General features: G+C 43.2%; 1 protein-coding gene across 1 annotated transcript in view; it reads left to right on the top strand.

Moving 5' to 3' along the window:
* si:ch211-232b12.5 (zinc fingers and homeoboxes protein 3) overlaps positions 1-13,768 on the top strand; it is a 28,090-nt gene extending 14,322 nt beyond the window's left edge. The window contains exons 2-3 of the mRNA XM_034167268.1: positions 6,114-8,969; positions 12,152-13,768. Of these exons, the coding sequence (XP_034023159.1) occupies positions 6,307-8,969; positions 12,152-12,185 (2,697 nt within the window). The 5' untranslated portion in view covers positions 6,114-6,306 and the 3' untranslated portion in view covers positions 12,186-13,768. The remainder of the gene's footprint in view (positions 1-6,113; positions 8,970-12,151) is intronic.
* The last annotated feature ends 1,447 nt before the right edge of the window (positions 13,769-15,215 follow it).

Below are 15,215 nucleotides of genomic sequence, written 5' to 3'. Positions count from 1 at the left end.
AAGCAGCAAAGTGATGACACTTTTCTGCTTTCAGTCGTTCTCTGCCATCATATTATAATAGTTTTTGCAGTGCGCATGCTGATTACAAATGGATCATAAAAGTCCACAACTTTACAGCAGTCAGAAGTCCATAAAAGAGGAAAATGTACCGCTGACCTTTTATTTGGAGGTGATGATTGTAGAAAGAAAAGCTTGTTGAGGGTCAAATTAATCCAGAATAAAGCATAATCCAGAGACGGAGAACTTTAAACTGTCACGCACGTCATTAAATAAATCATCATAAATTGTAAATGTATGTACATTTGATAGCTTAAGGTTCATTGAGTAGTTCAGCGCACTTGGAACCAAAATGGTGCCATGTTCTGAGTTGACACCACTCTAAGGACACTAAGGCTGGGGATACACTGTACGATATTTTCAAAAGTTGTACTTGGCTCCAGCTCAAACTGCGACAAAACCGCAGGGTTTAAACGTTCAGAGCGCACGATTTATGTTCTCACACTGTACAGCCCGATGCTCTGATGCGATCTGACTGCTCACATTGTACATTCAAAAACCACACGTCGGAAGCTTTTTTTTTTTTTTCTTTAAAAAATTTTTTTTTTCATGCCTATCAGTGCGCACAGTGAGTGAAATCAGGTGTGGGGAGACTGAACGTATATGCGCACGCGCGCACACACAGCAGACAGCAACATGATCCATGAGAGGACGGTAAAAAAAGAAAAACATAACAGGTGTTGCTACTTACACTGTTGTATAAATAAACTATATTTCATACGGAGTCATACAGCTGTGCAAGTTGCAGCAACTCCCTCATCTGTCGTAAATCCTGTTGTTGTCTGCTGTGTGTGCGCGCACGCGCGCATATACGTTCAGTCTCCCACTGCCTGATTCCACTCACTGTGCGCGCTGATTGGCATGAACTTTAAAATGATATTAGGTTATTGCGAGGGAACACAAAAAAACCCATAACTTTACATGAGAGAACTGTTTGCTTTCTCTCTGGTGTTTGCTCATGGACAGTGCGCGAGGTAATCAGCGCGTAGATGCTTGTAGCGGAACCCTCACGAGCCACGACGGCCGACCAAAATATCAAACAGGTTTGATTTTCATCCGACCATACGATTCCTGATCAGGAGGTGGTCGTGAGATGTTAAACGCAGCTCGTTACTCCATGTAGCTGAAACTTGGCGCGATCCAAACAATTCTCGCACGAGTGAAAAATCGGCTGAAAAAGGGCCAAAACTCGCACAGTGTAAGCCCGCCTTAACACACACTACATAACAGAGGAGGTGTTTAAGAACACGTCATTTCCCATAATGCAGAGCGGGCTTTGTGCATACATTATCCACAAGGCTAACCTCTTAAGGTGACAGGCCTGTAACAATATTATATATTTATAAACCGTTAATGAAGCTATGGCTCACCCATATTGCATTCAGAAACACTGAAGAAATGCATGAAAAATAAATAAAGATATTAACTTTTGAGCTGCTTACATGCCGTTTTTGTCCACAGTGTAACTTCTTTCAGCTCTATGTTGCAACAACAGCAGTGTCTTCTCTTACCAGTGCGTGTGTGCTTTGACCGTGAACTGGAAGTGTTAGCTAGCTCTTTGCGTTCATAAACAGGATGTATGATTTTAGGGTTTCCAAAGTTTTTGACTTAAATTTACTCACTTTACCAGCAAAAAAATTAAAAAAATGTTTGCAGACTGAAAGTTAGCGGAACTAAATTTAGTGGAAGCTAATGGATGATTTTCAAGCTACCGCTAGACAGACGTCACAACTCTGTCCGGTTAGGGAGACACGGTTTTGTTCAGCAAGAACTGTCAAGAAACTTTCTCGTGTGTGGTTGGAGTTGTGTGGAGGTAGGAATCACCTTTTGAATGCTTGAATCTGGTTGTTAAGTGTGACGTGACGCATCATGTGATTTTCAACGTCCGGCTCCAAACAAAAAAGGCGCACTGTCATTAACATTGAGAACTGCACTGAGACGATCTGATCAGGCTGCACTTACACCTTTGCACACGGACAACAGCATTAACATTGCAACATAAAACTCTTTGTATATTGTGCCTAAAACTCTCCTGGATATATTAACTGGGTTTTTAGACGTTGTTACTGCGTTTGTTTTATGTAAAAATGTCAGACGCTCAGGTTGTTTCTCCATTATTTTCAATGGGAATTTCTGTGAGCTGCGATCACTTCCTGTTCATGTCGTTCGGGGAGAAAGTGAAGTTTGCACTTTAATGTCCTGTTTATTGTAATAAATAATTTTTTATTAACAAACAGACATGTATATTTTACCTGTGCATAATAAAATATGTAAAGTAAAAGAAAAAAAGTTTTATTAAGTGTTCTGACCATAGAACCAGACGAATGCGGTTAACGGAGGTGGAGGCGGAGAAGGGAGGGACGGAGGTTTGCGCACAATGTAATTACAAACTAAACTTAAACTGTAAATCCTTAAAAGGATCAAACAGACGTAACTTTAATTGTAAACTTGGAGGTCTTTGGACTCGGAAACAGATTTAACACGTGATGCGTTATGTCAGCGCTTAACAACCGGATAACGATGTCAGTTGCACAAAGAAATCAAATAATAGTGAAAACATGTTCATTGTGCTCAAAATGTTGGTGTTTTGGTCGTTGAATTTTCCTAGCAACGAAGCCCCGGTCACACAGCACTAATGAAGGACACCAAAACAAAACAATCGTTCGCATGCTGTCTCTGCCTGGAGAGGCTGTGTGCAAAGCTGGACGACAGTTGAATAATGTCACTGAAAGTCAACGTAAATCCAGATTTCTTGTTTGGTTTTGGCTTCAGTGTCCATCATTAGTGTCATGTGACCAGGGCTTTACATCGATATTCACACCACTGCAGCACTCCTTGTTATTCCTTGTGGCTTAACAACAACAATGACAACAAAATTACTTACTGATACAGCGTGGAATTCACCTCCAGTGGCCATTTCACTACCTGGAAATCTGACAGGTGAGCTGGTGTTTCTAATGACTCCAAACACGCGAGCGAGAGGCTCACTAACTGGAAGTCTTGGTTTCAAGATGGCAGTGCAACTTGAAAATTGTCCATTGATCTACTAATGGTTTTCAAAGTTAGCTGAAAAGCTAATCCGCTAACAAAAACATTGGCTTCGCTAATTAGCGGTTAGCAGATTAGCGGAACTGTGCCCACCACTGCATACTTAATATATATACTCAACAAAAATATAAATGCAACACTTTTGGTTTTGCTCCCATTTTGTATGAGATGAACTCAAAGATCTAAAACTTTTTCCACATACACAATATCACCATTTCCCTCAAATATTGTTCACAAACCAGTCTAAATCTGTGATAGTGAGCACTTCTCCTTTGCTGAGATAATCCATCCCACCTCACAGGTGTGCCATACCAAGATGCTGATTAGACACCATGATTAGTGCACAGGTGTGCCTTAGACTGCCCACAATAAAAGGCCACTCTGAAAGGTGCAGTTTTATCACACAGCACAATGCCACAGATGTCGCAAGATTTGAGGGAGCGTGCAGTTGGCATGCTGACAGCAGGAATGTCAACCAGAGCTGTTGCTCGTGTATTGAATGTTCATGTCTCTACCATAAGCCGTCTCCAAAGTCGTTTCAGAGAATTTGGCAGTACATCCAACCAGCCTCACAACCGCAGACCACGTGTAACCACACCAGCCCAGGACCTCCACATCCAGCATGTTCACCTCCAAGATCGTCTGAGACCAGCCACTCGGACAGCTGCTGAAACAATCGGTTTGCATAACCAAAGAATTTCTGCACAAACTGTCAGAAACCGTCTCAGGGAAGCTCATCTGCATGCTCGTTGTTCTCATCGGGGTCTCGACCTGATTCCAGTTCGTCGTCGTAACCGACTTGAGTGGGCAAATGCTCACATTTGCTGGTGTTTGGCACATTGGAGAGGTGTTCTCTTCACAGATGATGCGAAGGAGATGTGTTGCACTGCATGAGGCAAATGGTGGTCACATCAGATACTGACTGGTATCCCCCCCCCAATAAAACAAAACTGCACCTTTCAGAGTGGCCTTTTATTGTGGGCAATCTAAGGCACACCTGTGCACTAATCATGGTGTCTAATCAGCATCTTTATATGGCACACCTGTGAGGTGGGATGGATTATCTCAGCAAAGGAGAAGTGCTCACTATCACAGATTTCGACTGGTTTGTGAACAATATTTGAGGGAAATGGTGATATTGTGTTTGTGGAAGAAGTTTTAGATCTTTGAATTCATCTCATACAAAATGGGAGCAAAACCAAAAGTGTTGCGTTTATATTTTTGTTGAGTATATATTGGACAAACCCTCCATGATATCACCCATAGATTTTCTGAAGAGCTGCTTTGAAACTCAAATGTCATCATCTTGGCAGTGCTTAACTATGCCGGCCAGTCCATAAATGGGTAAAGGGAAGATGAACATGACGAAGAAAGCATGACCACACCTCCATTCTCATACTTCCCAAATAAACTAAAGCTAACAGGCTATTCTTGTTTTGGATGTTTAACACATATTGCTTGGACTTGGCGCTGGTTTTCAGAATGGGTGGCTTTCTGGTATCAAAAACTATGACCAAAATATTGCCTCAGTAACTGTGGAGTGAAAGTCAAGATAACCTCACTGAGCTCTCCAATACCTAGTGCTAACAGTGCTGACGTACAAATTAAATAATATTATAATGTCACTCAAAAGTAATACTGAAGCACACACTTCTTAGATGGTCTGTGAGTACAATTAACATTGCAGTAAGCTATAATATCTCAGGTATTTGTAAAAACAAAAATGCTCAGAAACAACAAACACAGTCAAGTCCACAGCAGCTAACAGCCACTGCTAGCGGTGCACTCGACCTGCTGGTACACTAGCTGACACATACACCATCACAAAACACTGGACTCTTCGTATGGTAATCTTAACTAAAGGCAAGACGGTGTCTGTCCAGATATTCTTACTCATGCTTGAGTGTTTCAACTGTACAGTCTGGAGGATGACGTTACACTGTATCTACTGAGGGCACCGGCAGTGGACGTCTGTTGGTGGTCTGTGGGAGATGAATCCATTTGAGTCAGTAGTGGTGACTCAAAAACATGTTTATTTATGAATATGTATGAATGAAGTGGTGGTCGGAGGGGCTGTAGGCGACGAATGGCAGCCATGGTTCTGTCAGTTTGACCCAGGGCAGCTGTGGCTACACTAGTAGCTTACCACCACCAATGTGTGATTGAGTGAATAAATAATAATACAACTTGCAAGAGCTTTGGGTATCGTAGCAATAATAAGGCGTCTGTAAATCCAAGACATTATTATTACGTCCATCTAAAATCATCGACGTTTATTTATTTGGCTGGCTGTTTGTCTGTTAGCAGGATTACGTCAAAACTACTGCACAGATTTTTGACAAAATTTTCAACACAGATACATATTGGGCCATGGAAGACTCCATTACATTTTAGAGGTGACCTGGATATGGGTCTGGATTCTGGATCAAGTTTCACTTTATATAGGCTTTGAAGGATTACGCCAAAACTACTTAACAGATTCTCACCAAATTTTCACCACAGATACATAGTATTAGGGCATGGAAGACTCCTTTCAATTTTGGAGGTGATCCAGATCCAAATCCAGATTCTGGATCAAGATTTCACTTTATATACGCTTTGAAGGATTATGTCAAAACTAATAAAACTACTTCACGGATTCTCACCAAATGTGAGAATCCGTGGGCAAGGAAGACTGTACTGAATTTTGGAGGTGATCCAGATCTGGATTGGCAGACGTCATAAATCTCTGATTGCTCTTCTTTTTTTTTCTTTTTTTTACATACTTTGCCTTCTATTCAAAGTGCTTGGCCCACCGAGATTACATATTTAAATTATAATGGTCAAAATTCGCTGGTCCATTTGAATCCATTATATGCAAGTTTTACTGTGTAAACATATACACACACATATTTACATCTGATTGCAATCCTGAATAAGATCAATTCCTCGCTACATATATGTAATTACAGATTAACAACAGTCTGCATTAGTTTCACTACTGTTTTTTTGTGATGTCTTCCTCAAAGGTTCCTTGGGAGCTGTTAAACGCATCCATGGGTCAAACGTCCTGAGGACACAGAAGGCATGAAGCAACACTGTGATGTCATAGAGGCTTGTCCATGACACTAAACTTCATTCAACCCTCTCCACTATCCACCTGCCCTCTGTTCTTATCATACCAAACAGCCATTCACACTCTCATTCACACAAGCCTGCACAATGGCCAGCAAGAGGAAATCTACTGTACCCTGCATGATACCATCCAAATCCAAGCATGCACGTGAGGAAATCATACTGGGCTCCCTTCCAGAACTCCTACCAACAATCCCAGAAGACAGTATACTCAGCATTTCAGGAGAAGAGTCTGCCCATTTCTCCCACAGCTCCTCCAAAACAGATGGTGGTAATGAGATACAGAAAGGAGGGACCTATAGCTGTCCAACTTGCCATTTTGAGTCCAGAGACCTGAACTACTTTTTGGATCACATGCACAACTGCCATTTAGATTTCAGGGCGCAGCCCACCTTCTACTGCCTGAACTGTGGGGTGTCAGTAGTTCGCTTTGAAGGTCTGGCTTTGCATAACGCTAATGTCCACCCTAGGATAGTGGAGGGCTTGGTCACTGCCTCCCTAACTGTCAACAAGCGGGATGGAGTGACAACTGTGGAGCAAAGTCTTTTCACGAACAATGGAGAAGACTACAGAGAATCGGCGATCTCTCTCACCAAAACACCAATTGCAAAGATGATGAAAGCTAAGGGGGAACACAAAAAGTTTGTGGTTTCTCACACTGTGGAGGTAAGGAAGATAGACACTGGAAAGGATGTAGACCCCAGCATGCTGTCAAATGTGCCTGAACTCCAAAACGGGAGTGTCAGTGTTTCTGGCGCCCCAGCTATGCCAAGGACCTCTGTCAATCATGTGATTACAACGACAGTGTCCAATCAAGTGTTTCACCAGCATACTCCCTCGCTTTACTCTCCCTCTTCCTCTGATTCCAATAAAGACCTTCCAAAAGTGATGATCCCTCTTAGCAGCATCCCCACATACGATGCCGCCATGGACACCAGCAGCTTTCTCAAGACATCATTTGGCAAGTTTCCCTACCCGACCAAAGCTGAACTCTGCTATCTTACAGTGGTCTCAGAGTTCCCAGAGGAACAAATTAAACTGTGGTTTACTGCCCAAAGGCTCAAGCAGGGCATAAGCTGGTCCCCTGAAGAGATAGAAGAAGCCAGGAGGAAGATGTTCAATACCGTGTTCCAAGGTGGAGCACCTCAGAAGCTACACGCTGCTTCACAACATGGCAATCATATTGTCACCCACCACACTGCCCATCCAGGCTCAAAGGGACCAAACTACCAGATGGCCAAAGTTCCCTTCAGCAATTTGAAAAGCAAACCTGCTGGAACTAATCCCCACGTGACAAGGGTTTCCTATTCTACTCCAATTGTCCCAGCAAAGTTTCCAGCCATAGTCCAAACGACACAAGGTCTGACCAAGAATACTCAACACACTGTGGAGCCAGACAAGACCAATGGTCTCAGCCTGGACATAGCTGGGAGCAGCGGCTGTGCCAGTAGCACCAGCAGCAGTCAAAGCAGTAGTAGCAGCAGTAGCTGCAGTAGTAGCAGCAGCAGCAGCTATTCCACTTGTACTAATGGTGGTGATACTGTCACCTGGAAAAGCCCAACCAACAGTGCCAATAGCATTGCCACTTACTCCACCAACATTAGCAATAACAACGTGCACTGTGTTGCTGACAACAACGACAAACCAAATGTCAAAAGCAACACGCTACCTATTGGATTGGAAGGTTCAAACAGTATCAACAGCAAAGCAATGATCGATAGCACCAGCAATTCTAACGTCTCCTGTGACAATGGCATTATCGGTCCTCAAGAGGAGTCCCATGCCACAAAGAACGATGACGATCGCAACAGCTGTACTCACAAGACCAACAACAACAGCAGTATTAACAGTGACTACCCCAGTACTACCTGTAATGACAGCATCTCTAACTTGAACCATGCCAGCAAATCCCCTACGGAAAGCACCAGCACAACTGTCATTACTAAAAGCCGCCACAGCTCATCCACTTTAGAGGAGGATAAAAGCAACAAGGACCTTCCAGTAAAAGACATGTCAATCTTACAGGAACTCATAAAGGAGGACCACTCCTTTGCGGAGGATCGAAATGGCCCGGAACTGAAAGTTGATCCCATCAAAATCTACTTGAAGAGGGTGAATGTGAATGAATCGGAATCTAAATCTGAGGTTGTACCACAGGAACTCAAATCAGACATAACAGAAGTGTCCACTTCTCAATCATCTTTCTTACCCACATGGGGCAGCAAGACCCCCCAGCAACTACATATTCTCCGGCAGGTTTTTTCTAGTACCCGCTGGCCCAGCAGTCAGCAGTATGAGGAGTTAAGTGTCCAGACAGGCCTTCCCAAGTCAGACGTGGTACGCTGGTTCAGTGACAGTCGTTACAGCCATAAGAATGGACAGCTGAAGTGGTTGGACACCTATCAGCGACTGCCTGCAGATTCTGAGGAAGCAAGGGGCAATGGAGACGCTGGAGCCGAGTCCCTAAAAGAGCCTACGGTGGCCAAAAAGAAAATCACTGAGCAAGACATTAGCAAGCACCTTGAAGGAGAAGCAGGACTGAACTCCACGCAGCAGGTGGTATGGCAGGATTCATACTCACTGCTGCAGGGTCCGATGGGGGCAGAGGACGCCGTCAACCAAGAGGGAGCTGAAGCATCAACTCAGCCAGCAGTCCTGCAGGATCCCTGGTCAGAGAGAGCAGAGCAACACCAGCAGCCCATGGCCAGTCAGTCACTCATTAAGCAACAGACAGACACTGGTCAGGCCAGGTACATAATGTTCAACTTTAAGTGTGAGGAAAGATTTTGATGTGAACTCAGGATAGTTAGCATGGTGTCATTTATCAATCAAGTTAACAAAAACTGTGTCAGCCAAGTAGAATGATGATAGGGAGACAGTGTACTTGTAGTAGCTGATGCATGATGTGTGGTTAAAAAAAGAAAAAAATGAAGGGAGGTGGAAAGGTGTGCAGATACTCCTGAGCAGCTCATACAGGCAATCAACGGTCTGTGTTTTAGAAGCTATTTTTAGGTAAGTAGGAGTCTGTACCGCTGAATTATAGATTGAGAGTACTTGCTAATATATGTGAATAAATCATGACAATTGTCTTTGGTGAGATGGATTGCCAGGAGGCAAGTTTACAGCACCAGGCATCTTTTTAGACTGCTTCCTGCAAAAAAGGACAGTAAATCCATAATTGGACAGTGACAGTTTTTGTAATTTTGCCACAATGGAGTTGAAATTAATTGATCAATATGGGCTTGAAGTGTAGATTTTCAACATTAATTCAAGGGGTTTAACATAAATATGACATTAACCACATAGGAATTACATTTATGTATATAATCCCCCTGATTTCAGAGCCTGTATGTAATTGGACAAAGAAAATATAAGCACAATTGTAATTTAAATTAATCACTTTTACAGCCAGTTTTCTTTACACAAGTCAGGGGATGAATGCATAAACATTTTCAAGTCAGTGAGTATGTCTTGGACTTCATTTACATCAATAAAGAAGGAATACAAATAGTGTGGTACTGTATGATAAATCTGTTTGGAGTAAGCGGTTCTCAAAAGCTGAATAAGTGTGCATTAATAGACAAGTGAGGGAAGCCACCAAGACAACTCTGAATGAAGAATTTCCACACATGAAAAGAAATTGAGACTCCCATTTGAATCTGGCAAATGGTAGCGTAAATGTTCCGGTTTCTTTGAAAGAAAATCCATCTCTCTTCCATTGCACCATGAAGCTGTATAACTATCACTCCCCTCACTGCTTTCCTTATTGCATAGTCACTCAATCTTTAAGGACTGCCTACTCCAGACAGATTCACCACACGGTACCATCCTCTTTGTATTTCTTAATGATTGATTTAAATGAAATCCAAGACGTATTCAGTGGTTTTGAAATGTTCAAATGACATGGCCTCTGAAAATGGAGGCAGTGTGTATAAAAATGGCAGTAATCATTCGATGGTTAATGTGATATTTTTGTTGTGACAGCTCATCCTTTCAATGACGGTAAAACCTTCTTCTGTGGCTCATCTAATGTGCGATGAGTCCTATCCTGGAGAGGCAGACTCTGGACTGGGCGGAAGTTACTGTTGGGGCTCCTTTCCTCTTCTCCTCTGTGTTTGGGTCAAGGGCCTTCGCTGCTAAGCTCTGGAGTTGGGCTTGTAGGATCTGGATCTATAGCAGGAACTTGATCTATAGCCCAGGTCTCACTGCGTTTACAGGAGTGGCCCCTTTATTGGCCGTCTCAGTCATCTGTGTCTCCAACGCAGTGAAGAACCGCCGGGCTGGCAGTGACAGCAGGCATATAATGCTAGTGAAAGCTAGCAACAAAACTCGAACCTTAATGTTCAATGCAACATATAGAAATGTTTACATGCTAGCTATCATTAGCATTCAATGTTAGCATGCTATCCATCCATCCATTTTTATGCCCCCCTTATTAAGGGGTCCCATGGGTAGGGGTGGGGGGTTTTGGGGGAGCTGGACCCATTCATTTGTTGTTACACTTTTTGCTTTTATTGTCCCTGTTTCATGATGTGTTGTCTTTTCTCTCAATTCTGCTTGCTTCTTAAGATGCCTTGACATTTGCACATATTTTGGCTCCACACTCTTACGCACTTCGTCATGACGATGCCACCCTCTGTGTTCCCAGCTGGATGCTGCACTTTGTGCCGCTGGACATTGCGTATATAGAATAATTATTTCGTAGTGGGTTAATCATTTTCGCTCAGTTTTTGGCTGTTGAAAACACCTCTAATTGCTTCCAGAATCACAAAGGACCATTTCAGCAGCAGCTTCTCTCTCTCTCTCTCTCTCTCTCTCTCTCTCTCTCTCTCTTGTGTGCTTCATGAGGTGGAAAAACATTTGGAACAGTCTAAAAGGTAATTATTTGTAATGTTTATATTGTAACAGCTTGGTAAAACAGTTGCATGTTCATTCTTTCTTATGAGTACCTGTTAAAGTATGCTTATGATTGAATAAACATCTCATTATAATCGATCACGAGCTGCGTTTTGATGCGGTGCGCTGACGCAATCACTCGCACTCGCGGTGTTTTTAATTGTTTGCACAATGTTCACATAATGCATGACAGAGATTTTGAACATTTAAAAATTTTCTTTGTGCACATGCACGAAGCCGCACACATTTTACAATGGTTTGTGAAGAGTTTACTCTCCTACATGACAGAGAGCGTGCAAGTGCGCGGATCAAAGTCATGCAACTGTCAGGGCACCTATACTTTGACATTCACAAATAGTGCTGCTTGGTTTTTCGTCATCTGTGAATGAGTTTGACCACTTAGCATTGACTCCCGCCCACAGCATATCAGAACTGCTCAAGAGTATATATCCCACAGCAGGGACTTGCCTCTCCCTAAGAAATGTACCGAAAATCACTTTTCAAATATGGTCCCTGTGGTGAAGACACGTGCAAAAGTGGCACTCCTGCAGTGGAAACAGGTCGATTGTCTCCACTACAGGCCCACCTTGATTGTTTCATTTCAACTCCACTGTGGTGGTTTAGAGGCAGACATTGTTAGTGTGTAATTACCAGCCCAGTCTCGTGTTTTTTTTTCCGTGCCCCCGTCATGAAAAGCGCCCCATTTTTGGGACACCGTTTTTTATTTTGCTATTTACAATATAATCCTCCCCCTTCTCCTAACTTTAACCATAGCATGCGTCTACCCTCCCCTAACCCTAACCCCCCCAGACCTCCCCGGTCACCCCACATTTCGTACCCCCCCACCAAATGAATTCCTGCCCCCTGTAACGAAAGCGCCCCATTTTCATGCCCCGTCACAAACCCATAGATTAATGTACGTTTCGTAATGCTGCCACGAAATGCCATGAGACTGGGTTGCTAATTACTCATGGACCTGAGTATGTGTCACCTGTGACAACAGTAGTGACGTCTTTGCTCGTGTGTTTGGTGCCAGGGACCGCCGGAGGATGGAGCTGCTGGAGGTGTGACGACAACCTGGAGGGTGGTGGCGTTTTTGAGGCCGACTTTCTTCGTGGCTACGGTCTGACGAGTGTTCATGATGACAGCAGATGTGATTGTAGCTGGACTGTTGGACTCTGACTGTAACTGTGAATACCCCCCCCCCCCCCCCGCCCCCATCTGCCATCACTTCCTGCCATCGTCAAAAGAAAGAACTTCTCACCTTTGATTCCTGTGATGTTTCAGCCTTTCATGCTTCTTTGTGGTTGTGTGGGGAGGGTGCACAATGAGGTCAGTACGAGGGATCAAAGAAAAGAAAGAAGACGCACACTGACTGGAAAACTGACTTGAATGAGCAAAGACGAGACGGGGTGAGAGATACTGTTTTGAGACAGAGGGAGAAATATCTATATATATGATTGAAACTGCACTATCAAGGAGGGTTTGTACTGACGAGACAAACAAAAGAGGTGTCATGGAAATGTTATTCTTGGCTTTGTGAATTTTTTTTTTTACTTTTTTTAAGCAACCAGTACTTCAGCACTGCCTTGAATTCAACTTTTTCTGTTTTTTTTTTTCTAAATCTATTTACTCTTCTATAGTCACTGTAAGTCCAGATGCAATCAGACATGTTTTTCTTTGGATCTGTGTAAATGTTGGTGATCACTTTGCAGTTCAGCTACACACAGAGACTATACACACACACACACACAATGCACTAATGCAGACAGCGATGCTAAAGCCACACTGCCGTACAGTTATTGACAGCGCTGTCCAGATCAATGCACTGCTGCAAACAAAGACAGGCTTGTCACGCTAACGTTGCCTTACTCAGCTCTGTCCATGTGTTTATAGCTGTCCATCACCTCGCTTTCCAGCTACTGTGCTGTCCTTAAAAAAACAAACAAAAAAATTAAAGTGCATCAGTGTTGGTCCATAACTGTGGGGAAAAAAATAAATCTTGTGTTACTTTCTGTACACTTGGAAATGTTTAAGCTGTAGTTGTATCAAATATTGTTACCGTTTTCAAGCAAAATTATCAATTTGATCCCTAGACACTGACAGAGTGAGATATTGTGCTAGCTAGAGAGCCAAATGAGGAGACCTGTGCTCTCCTCTGAATATCCTTGTGTTTATGAGTCACTACATGAATCCTATGAAGCTGCATCTTCCCGGAGCTGCTGCTAGAACAAAGCTGTCTCTTTCTGACGACGACATTGCGTCTTTCCGGAGCCGCTCCGACGACGATGCTGCGTCTTTCCAGAGCTGCTCCGACGACGATGCTCTGTCTTTACAAGGCCGCTCCAACAATGAAGCTGCATCTATGCGAAGCTGCTCTGAAAACAAAGCTGCATCTTTGTGGAACTGCTATGAGAACGGTGCTAAACCATCCAAAGTCAAACTGGAGCTCAAGCTCCTACCAGCAGTGTATGCACTTGTGTCGATTGTTACAAATTTATTTTGGTTTGAGATTAAAAAAAAAAAAAATCTGGACGTACGGTGTTATGATCACTTTAAAAAAAACTTTTATGAAATATCTGATCAAGCACTGTTGTATCATTCTTTCTACACTTCGGAATCTTTACAGAATAAACAGAATACTCACCAAGTACCAACGTCTGACTTCTTCAACACATTATGCTGATCATGATTATGTCAAACAAGGAAAGGAAGAGTTTGTATTGACCAGACAGACAAAAGAGGAAATGTTATTGTTGGCAAAGAGCTCCACCTGCTGGTCAGTCATTGACAGTACATTTAATGTCAGAATTATCTAGAAAAATGTTCAAGGTGTAAAGTTCTTCAGTGCCTAAAGAAGTGACTACTCAGAAGTTAGACTAAAGTTTAGCCTGAGTAACCTCTTCATTACATCATGTGCACATCCACATGTGGCAAGAGTGAGATTTGAACCGGGAACCTTCCACACCGAAACCAAGTGCACTAACCCCACTTGGTCACAACTCCTGTCTCTCTCAGGTCTGATTTTCACATTTTGTTAGTAACTTATGAAATGACAGAGTAGCATCTCCTACCCTACCGAGCGGACCTAATTACACCCTATGTAATGGCCCATACTCTGTGTTCTCAGGACGCAGGACTACTTTGTGTACCCAAGGTACACAGAGTACATATATATACCAGCAGATCCCGAGCAGCCAGGAAAGCAGGCCGGCTGGGTGACTGTGAGGAAGAAGCGTAGTTCTAAACAGAAGCCTCGTGTACACCACCAAGCCGTTCGCATCTCGAACCGTTTTTCCCCACTCCGCGACACACCCACCGAGGAACAAACTCTGGTTATTGGCAACTGTTTTGAGAAATGTGAAGTTAGTGACACCAGCAACCATAGTCAGTTGTCTTCCGGGGGCCAGAGCAGGCGACATTGAAGGAAATTTGAAACTGCTGGCTAAAGGCTAAGCGTAAATTTGGTAAGATTGTAATTCATGTCGGCAGTAATGACACCCGGTTACGCCAATCAGAGGTCACTAAAATTAACACTGAATCGGTGTGTAACTTTGCAAAAACAATGTCGGACTCTGTAGTTTTTTCTGGGCCCCTCCCCAATCAGACCGGGAGTGATGTTTAGCCGCATGTTCTCCTTGAATTGCTGGCTGTCTGAGTGGTGTCCAAAAAATGAGGTGGGCTTCATAGATAATTGGCAAAGCTTCTAGGGAAAACCTGGTCTTGTTAGGAGAGACAGCATCCATCCCACTTTGGATGGAGCAGCTCTCATTGGGGCAACTGTTTGTTGTGATTTGGCGCTATATAAGAAAAAAGTTGATTGATTGATTGATTTCTAGAAATCTGGCCAATTTTATTAAACCCTCCAAACCATGACTATCCAGGGTTGGGACCAGGAAGCAGAGTTGTAGTCTTACACACCTCTCTGCAGCTTCTCTCCCCCTGTCATCCCCCCAATACCCCATCCCAGTAGAGACGGTGCCTGCTCCCAGACCACCAACAACCAGTAAAAATCTATTTAAGCATAAAAATTCAAAAAGAAAAAATAATATAGCACCTTCAACTGCACCACAGACTAAAACAGTTAAATGTGGTTTATT

Source organism: Thalassophryne amazonica, chromosome 3 (assembly GCF_902500255.1).
Source record: "Thalassophryne amazonica chromosome 3, fThaAma1.1, whole genome shotgun sequence".
Taxonomy (NCBI): domain Eukaryota; kingdom Metazoa; phylum Chordata; class Actinopteri; order Batrachoidiformes; family Batrachoididae; genus Thalassophryne; species Thalassophryne amazonica.
The sequence above is the reverse complement of the archived record's forward strand: the minus strand, read 5'-3'. Positions and strand labels throughout refer to the sequence as shown.